This window comes from Pseudonaja textilis, chromosome 10 (genome assembly GCF_049901715.1).
Source record: "Pseudonaja textilis isolate UNSWEBS1 chromosome 10, rPseTex1.2, whole genome shotgun sequence".
Lineage (NCBI taxonomy): Eukaryota > Metazoa > Chordata > Lepidosauria > Squamata > Elapidae > Pseudonaja > Pseudonaja textilis.
Window position 1 is genome coordinate 9,038,337 of NC_141999.1, and position 15,081 is coordinate 9,053,417.

General features: G+C 43.0%; 1 protein-coding gene and 1 long non-coding RNA gene across 2 annotated transcripts in view; one reads left to right on the forward strand and one right to left on the reverse strand.

Annotated features, from left to right (window-relative positions):
• Window positions 1-2,150: 2,150 nt before the first annotated feature.
• Window positions 2,151-9,733, reverse strand: LOC148124893 (uncharacterized). Its single transcript, XR_015744759.1, has 3 exons — window positions 9,574-9,733; window positions 4,383-4,473; window positions 2,151-3,747 (listed from the first exon to the last, which is right to left on the reverse strand). It is a non-coding gene; the product is annotated as an uncharacterized LOC148124893 (long non-coding RNA).
• The window catches only part of GRHL3 (grainyhead like transcription factor 3), a 53,904-nt gene continuing 48,404 nt past the window's right edge, over window positions 9,582-15,081 (forward strand). Inside the window, exon 1 of the mRNA XM_026702601.2 lies at window positions 9,582-9,754. Within this exon, the coding sequence (XP_026558386.1) occupies window positions 9,738-9,754 (17 nt within the window). The 5' untranslated portion in view covers window positions 9,582-9,737. The remainder of the gene's footprint in view (window positions 9,755-15,081) is intronic.

Sequence of the window (15,081 nt, forward strand, 5' to 3'; positions counted from 1 at the left end):
TCACTGAACAACCATGGCAAGAAAGGTCATAAAATCATGAACAATTCATTTAATAAGTGCTTAGCAACAAAAAAAAATTGGCCCCAATGTGATCATAAGTCAGGGACTACCGATAGATAAAAGAGAGAGAGAGAGACAGACAGAGAGACAGAGACAGAGACAGAGAGGCAGAGAGAGAAACACAGAGAGAGAAAGACAGAGAGACAGAGAGCAAGAGGCAGAGAAGAGAGACAGACAGACAGACAGACAGACAGACAGAGAATGGCTCAACCACCATCCCAACCCAAGTACTAGGAGAACTACCACTGTTTTTAACAATTGACAGAAATTCGATGGCGTGGGAGTCAGTACAGATGTCCAAGGGGGTATCATTCCACAGGGGAGGAACCATCACCGAGAAGATGATTATCACCTTCAAGGTGATGTTGCTTAGACTGAGGGGACCTGGCAAGTGCCCACTCTAGCTTATCTCACAGGTGGAAAATATGGGGCAAATTTGGTGGTTCACCACCCAATCAGCACTGTTACTAGGTTGATGCAGAATATAATCTCATCCCCAGAATTAAAGTGAGACTCAGCAGACCGTCCAACAGCTTCCGTCAATGGAACTGGGACAAAGAGAACATTTGCTCTTTACCCAAAGCAAACAAATATCTTAGGGCAAACCCAGGGTGCCTTGTCACATCAACCAATTAAAAGATACATCTTGAAAATCTATCTTGCCGCTAGCACTGTGCCAAAAAAATATCTCTGCATTAAGTTGATAGGAAAACATCTTTTCCCCAATTACATTTCAAAAGGAAAGATCATGTAGCTCAGTAAATTCCCCAAATTTGGCAACTTTTAAGACTTGTGGTCTTTAGCTCCCACAATGCTGGCTGGGGAATTCTGGAATTGAAGTCCACACATCTTAAAAATAAAAAGTTTGAAAAACAGTGGTTCATAGTTTAAACATAGATTTCGAAAGGACTATCAAATTCATCTAATTCAACTCTTAACTCACGGCAGGCTAATTAATTGCACACCCAGAAAATTGGTTAACTCAATAATCAGGTCAAGCATGATGTATGAATTTGACCTTGGACTCGTGGTAAGAGTGTACTCCTTTCCCAAGTGTAGCACTGCTGATTTGCAACATCTTGAAGTAAATAAAGTAATAATCTAAATATATTCCACAAGTTTGAAATAACTTGACTTGCACCTTTGTCGAAATCTCCACATTGCTCAACAAGTTCAACAGCCTTTAAATATATTATTTCCATCTTCCCCAAGTGTGGGCCCTACTGTTGTGTGCAAGAACATGGTCATCACAGCCTGCCATTCCTTGGACTTCAAGAAATATGGGCAACCTTCCACAAATTCTCCCTTCCAATTGAGTGAACTTCTTTGAAAAAATATTTCTCCCATTACAATTCTGTTCCTTAACAGATTAACAGAGTTGGAAGGGACCTTGCAGGTCATCTAGTCCAGCTTGTCCACCCCAGCAGAAGACCCTACACCATTTCTGACAAGTGGCAGTCCAATCTCTTTTTGAAAGCTGCCTTGGGAGGAACAGAGAAATCTTTCAGGTAGATGTTTTCAAATCGTAGAGTACAACAGCTCCATGAGCAAATTCCAGAGAGAGATCCCATTTAGTCTTGCTCTGCTGGATGAGATCAGCTCTCCTTCTCCCTCTTCCAAAGGTGGACCTTCCTTGGCTCCGTTCACAGGGATATCCCAGTGGATCCAGCCACAGATCCTGATGGTGTGCGCTTGGTCTATTTTTGAATTCCTGGATCATCTGTTAAACCATGAATGCAATTTTATAATGATGTTTTTTCTTATTTGTTTTCTGAATTATGTGCCTAGATAAAGACACATAATAAAAAACAATCATAACCCTAATTCCATAATAAAAAATAATAACTGGTAAGAGTTATAACTGTAACCACAACTTCAGGGCAACACCCAACCGTTGTTGGGTATAGAAAGCCTGTCTGCACTGCTGTTATTGCTGTTAGTTTGGACCCAATGATGGATTGCTAATTCTACAAGATCCTATAACTGGTTCATGTGGAAGTGATAGTTTTCCTCTTGTATGAAAAAGATAAGTCACAGTAGGAGTCAGTGCACTGATGGTTGGCTTGTCCAGGCAAAGCAGGAGCCACGTATGAGAGTGGTCTAATAGGTTTATTGAAGATACATACATTTATAATTTAAAAGAATAACAGAATGTTGTTGTTGTTGTTAGTTGTGAAGTTGTGTCCAATCCATCGCAACCCCATGGACAATGTTCCTCCAGGCCTTCCTGTCCTCTACCATCTCCCGGAGTCCATTTAAGCTCATGCCAAGTGCTTTAGTGACACCATCCAGCCGCCTCCTTCTCTGCCGTCCCCTTCTTCTTCTTTTTCTCTCAATCGTTCTCAGCATTAGGCATAAGGACTCCAGGGAGTCCTTCCTTCTCATTAAGTGGCCAAAGTCTTTGAGTTTCATTTTCAGGATCTGGCCTTCTAAAGAACAGTCAGGGTTGATCTCCTCTAGGACTGACCGATTTGATCATCTATAACAGAATAGGAAAGGACCTTGGAGGTGATCTAGTCCAACCCCCTGCTCAAACTGGAGACCCGGCCATTTCATACAAATGGCTGTCTAATCTCTTCTTAAAAACCTCCAGTGATGGAGCACCCACAATTTCTACAGGCAAGTCGTTCCACTGATTAATTGTTCTCACTATCAGGAAATTCCGCCTTAGTTCTAGGTTGCTTCTCTCCTTGATTAGTTTCCACCCATGGCTTCTTGTCCTGTCCTCGGGTGCTTTGGAGAATAGCTTGACTCCCTCTTCTTTGTGGCATCCCCTGAGATATTGGAACACTGCTATCATGTCTCCCCTAGTCCTTCTTTTCATCAGACTAGACATACCCAGTTCCTGCAACCGTTCTTCATATGTTTTAGCCTCCAGTCCCCTAAACATCTTTGTTGCTCTTCTCTGCACTCTTTCTAGATCCTCAACATCTTTTTTATGTTGTGGTGACCAAAACTGGATGCAGGATTCCAAGTGTGGCCTTACCAAGGCGTTATAAAGTGGTATTAACACTTCACATAGAGCTTCAAGTTAGAGTTAGATTCCTGTAGATGGCATTTCACTGCGGGGACCGTTGTACCACAAAATCTGAGAATATATGCCTTAAGACACAAAGCTAGGGAAAAAAAGAGATGGGTACTATTCTCATTTTTGGAGGTATAAACAAATGACAGCATTAGAGGGAAATGTTATTTTTAGAATTTGTCTTCAGCTTTCCCCCTGCTCCTTAAAGAATATTGATTCCCAGGGATAGATGGAAAAAAAGAGAAAGGGAGAGGCGCTTTTTTTTTTTTTTTCGTTTTCTCTCTCTATTTGGGCCTTCCTTTTTCCCCCAGCTTGTTCTGACATGCTGGATGGAATCCTCTGCTGCCTCCTTTTAACCCACTGAAGTGAGTCACACACCAAGCCCATCACTTTTCTGCTCGCTCTTGTTGCAACGTGTGGGTGACAGAAACTCTCCAGGAGGATGGGAGCTGCTTGAATAGTCAACGAGTTTTGTTTTTGTTGCATAAATCTTAGTTCTGAACAGCTGGGGTGGCTTGCGACAACATGGTTACAGCCTTGGAAAGCCCTCCGCCCCCAAACGACAAAACTTCTGTGGGCTCTAAAGACAACAAATTATCATTCAACATCGTTCAATTAAGCTTTCACGCCTGCGCCTTTATGCCAGTCAGTCCATGGTCCATCTGAAAATAAAATGAAAGTTAGAAAAAGGAATATTACTTTGGGTGTTTACTTCCTAACCTGGCCCCTTCCAGATTTGGGGGGGGGGGGACTACAAATCCCCAAATGGGCGGATGGTGGGTGTTGTAGTCCCAACAGGTTGTGGGAGGCAACTTCATGTGTATAAACCAGTTGACAGCATCTTTAAAAAGGCATTTATTATGCTTATCAGATTTGGGCTGCACTAACTTGGGAAGCAAAGGAATAGAAAACTTAACCATGCTACAATCTACTGGTCCTTGTTGACTGTATGTTAGAAGAAATTGGGCAAACCAAGAAAATGGATGAATTTAGAACATCTCGTTGAACATCTGGATTTTAGCAGCTGAGAGCCGGTAGATCTACTTTTACTGTGTGAGAAAGAGAGGGAAGACAAGTGTTTTCCAAAGCAAGATCTCTTGTCCCGTAGTTTTAATAAATACCTGTGTATTTATTAAACCTTCTGAGTAGGAAAACACCTGGAAGCCCAATGACCACATCCATAATGATTTAGCAGGGTCAGTACAAGGAGTGGATGAACTCAGTTGGGAGAGCTAGATGTTTCTTGACTTAAAAATGATGCTTTTGGTGTCCATAATTTTCAGTTTTCCCCACTCACCTTTCCACAGGCAAGGACAGAGGATACTTTGAGGGCTGCAAAACAAGGCTTGATGATCTCATGTGGCCCTGTGGCTTCCAATTGCCCATCCCTGGTGGAGATAAAATTAATGTAGAGTTATTGTATAAAAGTGGAAAGAAAATGATGTAAGGGCTGGAGCAGGCTCTATGGGGAAAGTGGATAAGGGTGTTATCCATAAAGCAGAATATTTGTAGCTCAGGGATGAAATGAGGGGGTCTGTGATGTTCACTGAGCTTGGTTGTTTTCTTGCAGATATTTCATTACTCAAACTAGGTAACATCATCAGTGTTAGGATTTCAGACAAGTTCAGAGACCACCAAGGATCCCACAAAAAAGGTGTATAAGAAGGGACACGTTACAGAATAGGAGTAGACAAAGAGGAAGTTATTCTCCCTTCTTTTCTCATAATATTAAGAATATGATGTTCAGAGATGTAGGTTAAAGAAAGCAAAAGTTAAGGATCCTTCCAACTATCTGAACTCCTGGCAGATTCGTGGACAGCTGTGTATGATTTCCTTGTCAATAACCTGGAAGCGATTTGCCACTGCTTTTTTCCAAGTTGTTTTGCTGTCTTCCGACTTGATCATTTCCCTATAATATTCCGGTGGTTTCCCATACACGTAGCAACCAGCTGCTTAGCTTTTCTTTCATGTCGGTGATGGGGAACTCATTTTAATTGAGCCTTGAGAAACCCTGGAATCCACTCCTGTGAGAAGTAGCGATGGCCACCACCAAAGCAAATGGCCAACTTCACAGAGGGATTAAGAATTTGCTTGGACAGTGATTATCAACCTTGGTCATTTTAAGATGTGTGGACTCCCAGTACTCCCCAGTCAGCTTGCTTCTGGGAGTTGAAGTCTACACATTTCAAAAGTGGGCAAATTTGAGAAATATACTGTCCTAGAAGATCAAAGGATCAGTGTAGTTCTCTACTACCTCTGACTTGTTTCAGAATAGGAATTCCTGGGGAAGATTCATGGGAATATGTTATTTCACTCACATTTTGCCTCCGCAGATGCTCCTGGTGGTCATTCACCGTTTCCAACCACAAAAAATATACACACACACACACACACACATACACAAACACACACACACACACAAAAGATTCTTCAACTTCAAGTTTTTTTCCTTTGAACTGGTTGTGTTCTTTTTACCTTTCCCAATTGATTCAAAATGGGAACTTTGATTAAGTTAGTCAAATGAGATTGCCAATCTAAAGTTACTCATTTCCATGGTCATCTTCAGAAGCAGAATAAACACTAAAATATCTAATAAGTAGCTCGATGACCTCTACAAAACTATGTGGTCGGGCTTAGTTTTGGGGGAGGAATATAAGGGGGGAAAATTCTGCCTCTGCCTACCAGCATCCGTCGGTATTGATCTGGCTAGTGTCCTGTGAGTGTGTGAGAGAGTTGAGGGCTGCTTGGAAATTGAAACAGTATTTGCTATGTGAGCAAGAAGGAGACAGCAAGGAGCCTGGGTGTGGCTTAGCTCAAGCGTTCTGTACTAAAGCTGATCGCTGCTGTGAAAGTAAAACTGAAACTGAAACTCCTCTCCTCTGCTTGTGTTTTACATTTGGAACTGATTTTTTTTTCAGGTGGGGAGTGGGAGTAGAACTCCTTAGCATGAGAGCGTGTTAATAATGATATAGGAAATACTAATGCTGTGATGGTCATTTCAAAAAATCCTTTCTTAGTGAGCACCTAGAAGCCAAGAGGAAGATAAGTGCCAAATTTCAAGTTTGTAGGCTTTACAGTTCTGGAGATTTTGTGATGATGCGTGAGTGGTATTTCGCTTTTATATATATATATATATATATATATATATACACACACACACACACATACATACATACATACATACATACATACATACATACATACAATTTTACAGCACAGTGGAAAATAACAATTACAGCATAGCTATAAACAGGAATGCTGAAGGGTTATAGCAATAGTAATAGCACTTAGACTTATATACCACTTCATAGTGCTTTACAGCCCTCTCTAAGCAGTTTACAAGAGCCGACATATTGCCCCCAACAATTTGGGTCCTCATTTTATCCTTCTTGAACGGGTGGAAGGTTATATTGAAATTGCCTGGGAAAATGCAAAGCTTGTGACTTGCCACCTATAACAAGGGATTTGGAATCAAAGAATGATTATACTATTGGGGGTCCATCACAGAAAAGCCTCCATTTTTGGATTCTACCTCTCTTATCTCTGTGAATATTCACAGCAGGACATCAGAGGGATTCTAAGTCACTGTTTATCAGGGGTGTCAAACTCAAGGCCCGTGGGGTGCTTAAATCTAGCCCATGGGGCCACCCTAGAAACAGTGAGGGAGTGGTCCGCTGTGCCCCTGCCAGTAAAAATGGGCTCCCAAGCTCTGTTTCCAGCTGTGACGGCCTCCTGCAACCTTCTGCCAATGAAAATGGGCTCCCAAGCTCTGTTTCCAGATGCGACAGCCTCCTGCAACCCTCTGCCAGAGAAAACGGAGCTCGGGAGTTCCATTTTCCCTGGCAGAAGGTTGCAGGAGGCTGTTGCAACCGGAAACAAAGCGTGGGAGTCTATTTTTGCTGGCAAAGTGTTCTGCCACAGGCACCCCCAACACAAGTGCTACTGAGCTGACAGTGCCCACCCTGGCCACACACACACACACATATGTCAAACACAACCTTCATATGGCCCTCAATGAAATTGAGTTTGACACCCCTGGTGTTTATCAACCCCAGCAACTTGTGAGGGCTTCAGCTCCCAGAATCCCTGAGGTGGCCTGCTGACTGGGGGATTCTGGGAGTTGAAACCCACCCAGCTAAAACTGGCTGAGGTTGAGCAACCCCGTTCTAAGCAGAGGACACGTCTGAAGGACAGATGGCCCTCGAGATTAAAAGTACCCCCTCCCACTGCCATACTCACAACAGGAGAACATAGCACGTTCACACCCCTTGGGTGTGTCAGGATGAATGCGCAAGAATATTCTTGTAAAGTAAATGTTTCCCCAATCTGCATTCTGAAATTGAAGATTACAGAATGTAAATAGCACCCTGGATGGATTACAAAACAGAGAAATGACACATCACACACTCCTGGCATCACTCTGAGTCCATTGTAGCCTCCATGTGGGCATAATTGCATTTGTATGTTTTGGCATCCCTACGAGAGAGTTCAGTTATCCTTGCGTATATTCTACCGCCAGGAATTTAATGGCAGCCCTTGATCAGACAATGTTTGGGGGCTGCCAGCAGACTTGGGATTTTAAAAGTGTGTGTTAAACGCGCTCACAAAATGGGAAACTTTCCCAAAGGAGCTGCTAGGGTGGGCATGGCCTGCCACAAAGCCCTCCTGGTGAGAAGGCAAAAATGATTGCCTGGCATAATTTCTATGGTGGCATTCAAGTCCAAGGGCATGGCTGAAAGTAAATATAATGCTAGATCAGTGATGGTGAACCTTCTCGGCACCGAGTGCCCAAACTGGAACATGCTACATGCGCCGAAGTGCTGGAATACCAAAGACCAGCTGGCTGGTGCATGCGTGCCCATTTTTTAACTGTTTTTGGCCATTTATGGGACCGTTTGGGGCTGTTTTCAGGCCATGTTTGTGCCATTTTCACGTCAAAAACGATCCAAAAATGGTCTGAAAATGGCACAAAAATGGCCTGTTTTTTGGCCGTTTGGGGGGCATTTTTGGCCATTTTCTGGATCGTTTTCCAGACCATTTCCAGGCCATTTTCCAGGCTGTTTTCAGTCCATTTTTGGTCTGAAAACAGCCTGAAAATGCTCCAAAAATGTCCTGAAAAAGGCCCAGAAAATGGCCTGTTTTGGGGGTGATTTGGGGGCCATTTTCTGGTGCTCTGGCCGGCACATCAGAAACCAGAAAAGTAGCTGGTGACAGTACCCATGTGCCCACTGAGAGGGCTCCGCATGCTACCTCTGGCATGCATGCCACAAGTTCGCCATCATGGTACTAGATGCTGGCACTTCATTCTGCAGCATAGCAACTTTCTCTTTAAGCAAACAACCATTTTAAACACAGGAGGGAAAAGAAGGGAAGTCTAGCAGGGTATTGGTGGCCCCCAAGCGCCATGTCACCCCCTCCTTTGCCCACAGAAGGTCTCAGGTTCCTTCTGAACCTTCTCCTGCAGGCTAAGCCAAGTCCCCGTCCAAGAGCCTTCAGGGGTGCTGGTGTGGTGCGTGAGATGGACCAGTTTCCTCACACAAAAGAAGATATCTTCCATATTCTCACTCCGGCCCTTATGGGCCAGGCGCAGTATGGAGGATAAGCTATTGTATGTGATGTGCATGTCTGTAGAAAAGAGGGGAATTCCAAAATTATATTGTCCCAGATTGTCTAGTCCTGTGCCGTCATTTAAGACTATTAACACGATGAACACTATCAACGCTATTAGCAGTGGATCAGTTTGGCTTGTGTGCATCAGTCATTGTAATACCATTTTCATGTGATTATTTCATGTATTTTATACATTCTTATTTATCTTTTGATCCTGTCATATACACCTTTGCTTTCATAAATAGATGATAGGTACATGAAGCAATTCTATGACTGGATATTTTATTCTGCCTGGCTTCATAACTAAATAAACCATTTAAAATTGAAATTTTGCTGGTGCAGCTTTGCTAAGTCCAAGAGTAAAAAAAAAACGTCCCCCTTTTAAAATTCTCCTGCCTCACCTCACTTGCATCACTTTTACTCTTCCTTCAATCACCCTCTCCCCTCTTTTTTCTTTCTTTCTTTTTTTTGGGGGGCGGGGGCAGATACCACACCATGCCCTTGCTGGCTGCAGGCAGAATTGCATTTTTCTGCATCCTTTAAAGAATGGCCGATATCCTACCAAATTGTCTCCCTCCACTGCCTTTAAAACCCTTCCACCTGATGAGCAGAAAACAAACTTTTCTATTAGGGAAACCTACACTCTGGGACTTTCTCTCCTTTATTTCTCCTCCCCTCCAAGACCCCTTTCAATTCACTTCATCTCTACACACACACACCCCCACACACACGCACACACACACCCTTGTCCCGATATGGCAGCTCTTCCTCCCTGCCTGGTTTGCAAAGGGTTAACTGCTGCACCTGCTTGAGGTGTACCTGTCTCCTGGCACCTGTCTCTCCCAGCCAATCAGGCGCGAGAATCTGACAGAACCTACCTGTCAGCAGAACGCCTGTACAACATAAACCTCTAACTTGAAAGAAAGTCTTCACTTTACAGCTGATGACTCTCTTTCGACGGTGCTAGGAGCGCTTCAGCCAAGGAGGGAAAGGAAACTAACCATCTTTTGGCTAAGCCGACATTGGAAAACCTGGGCGGACCATGTCTAATGACGTTGAGTAAGTAGTGGACTGATTTTTCTGACCCCGCTGCGTTTCGAGAGCGACGGGATTCGAAGTTGGCTTTTGCCGCCGCCGCCGCGCGACTTTTTAGCAGCTTTTTCTCACCGACAACAAGGGGAGGGGGAAAGGATTAGGAAACTAGAAATCGACATTCCAAGCTCCTTCGGTTGTATTTCCCTTTTAAAAAGAATGAGCTGCTTTAATTAACTGGGAGTGGGTTGCTGAGTTTGGTTTTCAGAAATAATGGCAGTCTTTTCCGCGTTAGCGGGGCGTGGGACGCTACATATTTTTGCAAACTTGCCCGGGGTGCAACTGAAGTTTGTGATATTCCACCCTCCCTCTCGCAAATGCCAGTTGAGTTGGGAAAGAGTTATGTTTTGTCTCTTAATGTTTGAGGAAACAGCCGCGCAAGGGAACTGTCGTCCCTTTCCTGTAGGGTAACAGCTAAGCCGGTAGTTATTTCCTCTGGAATTTTGGATGTTTATTATTTTTGGATATGACCCCGGATTTATGGTTATTTCATAAGAATATCTCACCTGGGAGAGGATTCAAGATTCTCCCCAGGATATAAGAGGGGTGCTTCTGAATTTCTGCTGGTCGGTGGATAAAGCTGTTGGGAAGCAGAGATGGTTTTTTTTTTTCTTTTTCTTTCAAAAAGCCTGTCAAAATGGACATTTTATTCACCTCTTGTTGGGAAAGAACAAATAGGGGGAACCCAAAACTTCATCTGGTAGCCACTTATGCACAGTAATGTAAAAAAGAAAGAAAATGCTTTCTAGACAATGCGATTTCTGAATAGTAATGAGCACTATACAGGTAAAGGATGATTTTCTTATATAAGCAAATAGATCAGTGGCGCGCTAGATTATTAGCTAAGGCTGTTACCTGTTACAGATAAACCCATTGAGCGTAATGGCATGTACTTTTCTGCATAAGTAGATATAGGAATGCCGAGATTATGTTGCCACGCAGTTTGCTGTGGAAATGCAGGGCAAACACTTTCCTTGTGGGACAAATGTTAGGAGGCGAGGCCTGCCCCATCAGAGGTAATCTTTAGCTGGCAGGCTTCCAGAAGTGAGGGCTGACACTCCACTTGTGTTGACTCAGATAATAACATAATCTACACTCAAAGGAGATGTCCTGACAGCTTTGAAGTTGGTTCACTTGTGATTCATCCCCACATACTTCCTTTACAGAATTGGGTTAGAGAAAACAGGTGTTTAAATGGCTTGGAATGGAACAAAAACCTTGAAGTAATTTGCTGAGGATTGGATCTTCGCAAGAAGTGAAGAAGCCCGTCCTAAACTAACTTGGATTTAATGTTACGTGCGCACCTATAGATAATTGACACACCCAGTGCAGCTAATGGACGTCTCCTCACATCTTTAATAAACACAGGCCAGATTTTTTTAAAAAAACAATGCAGGCTGTGTGGGCTTTGAGATGAGTCTTTCTGAGTCTATTATTTTGGGTGTTCTAATACAGAAGGTTATAACCATGAAAAGACATGTGGATTTTTATAGAGCAAAACGTTTATTGATGAAGGCACAGCAGAGGTAATTTTACAGCAACACATAAAGTAGGGTTGTTGTTGTTTTGTTTGGGTTGTTTCTTTTTAAAGGGTTGCTTGAGGCACAATGTGGCTGGATTCTCATTTCAAATTGTGCAGTTGGCTTATTTGCAGAGAATACAGTGGTAATAATGAGATGACATTGTGGAATGAGTGAAAAAAACAGCTGGAACGATTTGTTGGATTCATACAGGCTAAAGCCATACATTTATTTGTCTGATTTAGTTTTGAAGGTGCCATCTGTTTAAACCAGGGGTCCCCAAACTTGGCAACTTTAAGAATGGAATAGAATACTTTATTGGCCAAGTGTGATTGGACACACAAGGAATTTGTCTCGGTGTAAATGCTCTCAGTATACATAAAGAAAAGGTACATTAGTTAAGAATCAAGAATCATAACGTACAACACTTAATGATAGTCATAGGGTACAATCAACAATCAAATCATACTAGGAAACAGTCAATATAAATCGTAAGGATACAAGCAACAAAGTTACAATCCTACAATCACAAGTGGGAGGGGATGGGTGATAAGGAGTGATGAGAAGATTAACAGTAATAGTAGTGCACACTTTGTAAATAGTTGAACAGTGTTCAACAATGGCTGGAGAATTCTGGGAGTTGAAGTCCACAGGTCTTAAAGTTGCCAAGTTTGGAGACCTCTGGTTTAAACCCTAAGTGAGGATAATGTGTGAGCTCAGCCGATATTTGGTTTATTCAATAAACCAAAGTTTTCTGCCATGTGCGAAGGCAGTCTTTAACCTGAAAAGTGGTTAATTGTGATTTCTGGATCTCAACTGTAAAGAGAATGTAGTGTTTTCTCATAGAGATAGATGGACAGATGGAAAGAGAGAGATCCTTGAAATAACTTATTCCTTTGCTTGAGAACAACCTGTGCATGTGAGTTATTTCATACATCCAGGTTCGAGGTCAGTTTTTCTATTGCAATTGCAACCTGCTTTGAGCAAGTAATACTTTTCATTGCATGAAGATGGTAACAGGAAAATCCGCATTCATGGAATTTTCTTACTTCAGCCTGCCATTAATGGTGCAATGGTGGGGCTGAGGAGCAAATGGACAAGCTTGTTTCAGAGAGAAATCTTTTTGTCTTGATTTATGCCCTTTTCCACCAGTGAAATTGCAGTAAATTACAGATACCTCTTCCTACCCAGCAGCTCAGCTCAAAGATGTCCACAGTAATAACAGCTCTTACATATCTCTTGTAGCAATTTTTTTTTTTCTCTAGTTGCTCCAAGCATTCAGCAAATGTCTATTTGGACATATTCCAGGGAAATATTTAAGATCGTGCCTGCTCTCCTCATTTGTGGGTATGCAGCCTGGGCCTTTTTTGATGTGCTATGAAAGGAAACTGTTTCTGGCTTGCGTGGATAGCTGTTACCATAAGCTATATCTGCCTTTTTCTTTATCTGCAAGAGTAGTAAATAAAAAACCTCTTGTACATGTCTGTGCATTGTATGTAAATGAGTAAAGCTTTAAGGACACACACGGCTGTCACCTTGGGGTTCTGGACATCTTCTCCCCTTGGACACCCCTGATATTTCCAAATCTTCAGAATGCATCCAGGATGTTTCAGGTGATTTTTCTGCTTGATCCCACTCTGTTCGATCTTTTCCAAGATTGCTCAACTGTCCTTGGCAGCATCCTTTACCTTTGCCTCTAAGGCCCGGGGCTGATTGTGGGGGGTGGGGTGAAGTGGGGAGATAACTGCCAATGGCTTATTTATGTTCTCTGTGGAATCTGCAGCCAGTTTTAGATCAGACTTGGGCTAACTTTGGCTCCTTTATGACATGAGGCTGTCTGCAATTACCTGTCTCTGTTGTCTGCAAGCTATAAGATGTGTGCATGTACACATATTCACACACACTTACACACTCATCCGTACGGAAGAACCCGTGTCTTTCAAATGATGCCTTTCCTGAGGGCAATTGTTCTATTTTAAAGGAAACCCCTTTGGATAAAAAAAAGAATGACTTTTCACAAACCATCACCACTGTGTTTGCAAAGAGTTCAGAGTTTCGGAAAAGAGAAAGATTTGCATGTTGTTCTCTCCCCCATCTCGTCCCCCCCAAAAACCATCCTTTTGAAGAACCTGCATTCTGTGGCTTTCCTTTGAAATCTTCCCGACCATCATGATTGTGTATCGGGTTGTTTACACAGCAAGTAAGAAAAGGTCTTGATTTTTCCACCGAAAAATCTATTTGAACTATTTGAAAGATAGTTGACTGGGATAGTTGCGGTGTCTCCTCTATTGTGATGCTGAACCCCCGAGCCTGATCAAAGAGCCCCACATTGTGATGCCTCTTCTCTGGGGTCTCTGCCCTGATGTCTCAACTGTCTCTTCAGACCTCTTGAATATGCAAGCCATCTTCTTTCAAAGGATCGATCAAGGGGGGACCATCCACAGAGATGCTGATGGCTTCTACCTGAAGGCACCAAATGCAGAGACAATCTGCAATTGATGACAGTTATCTTCAGGGTCAGGCTGGGGCAGGTGAGGGCTGAGGGTCTCCCTTGAAAAATGCAAGGCTTTGGAGAATTTCACAAGTCCATAAGCAGCTGAGAGAATCTTTCTGGGAAGGCTTTTTCTCAGCTGAGAGGAGGAAAAACTCTTGTCTTCGCTCTTTAACAAACTGGTGCCCTTTGGAAGTCTTGGGATTACAGTTAACAAAATAATAGGATAATAGGGTTGGAAGGGACCTTGGAGGTCTTCTAGTCCAACCCCCTGCTCAAGCAGGAAACCCTATATCCTTTCAGACAAGCAGTTGTCCAATCTCTTTTTAAAAACTTCCAGTGTTGGAGCATTCACAACTTATGGAGACAGGTTGTTCCATTGATTAATTGTTCCCATTTGTCCGGAAATTTCTCCTTGGTTCTGGGTTGCTTCTCTCCTTGATAACTTTCAGTCCTTTGCTTCTTGTCCTTCAAACATCAGTTATATATTTTGTATTAGGTCAAGAGCTTCCTCAGTGACAGCTGACCATTGTTTTCCCGGCCCAATGTCTGATTTTTTTTCAACATTGACCACTCTGTTCTTGAATGCCTGGGGTGGACTGGACATTAACATTTGAATCACTGTAAGTCCATGTATTTGCCATTATGTTAAATAAAGAAAAATAAATGTTATCCTGTTTGGGGGGTGACTCTGATCCTCTTCTGCCCTGGAATTCCCTGTGGGACAAAAACATAATTGCATGGCTGTTTGAATGGAGTTTCTGCCCTATTGTAGGGATATATCAAACACATCATAGTTTGATTTCCCCCTTGTTTGAACGAGAGGCTATGGCTGTCCACAAAGTGGTCCTTTCAGACCCAAATAAAGGTGGGTTTCACAGGGTAAGGGTCAAAAAAGCTAAAATCACAGCCACATCCAAAGGCCCGCCCATTTCTTGACATTTTGGACTCTTTCCCTGTCAATATCCCTGTTTCTGGACCAGAATGGGCAACATCCAGCCTGATGTAATGATGAACATCTGGGTTAGGGGTGTCCACCAGATGTTTCCAAGCTGCCTTTGGACTGGATGCCCCCCTCAGCCTGACCTACCTCACTAGGATGTTGTTGTGGGGAAAAGCTGTGAGGAAAAGGCACTACAGATGCCTCCAGGAGCCCTGGTGGTGCAGTGGTTGAACTACAGTCTTGCAGGCTAACTCTGCCCACGGTCTGGAGTTCGATCCTGACAGAGCTCAGGGTTGACTCAGCTTTCCTTCTGTGGTTGGTAAAATAAGGACCTGGATTG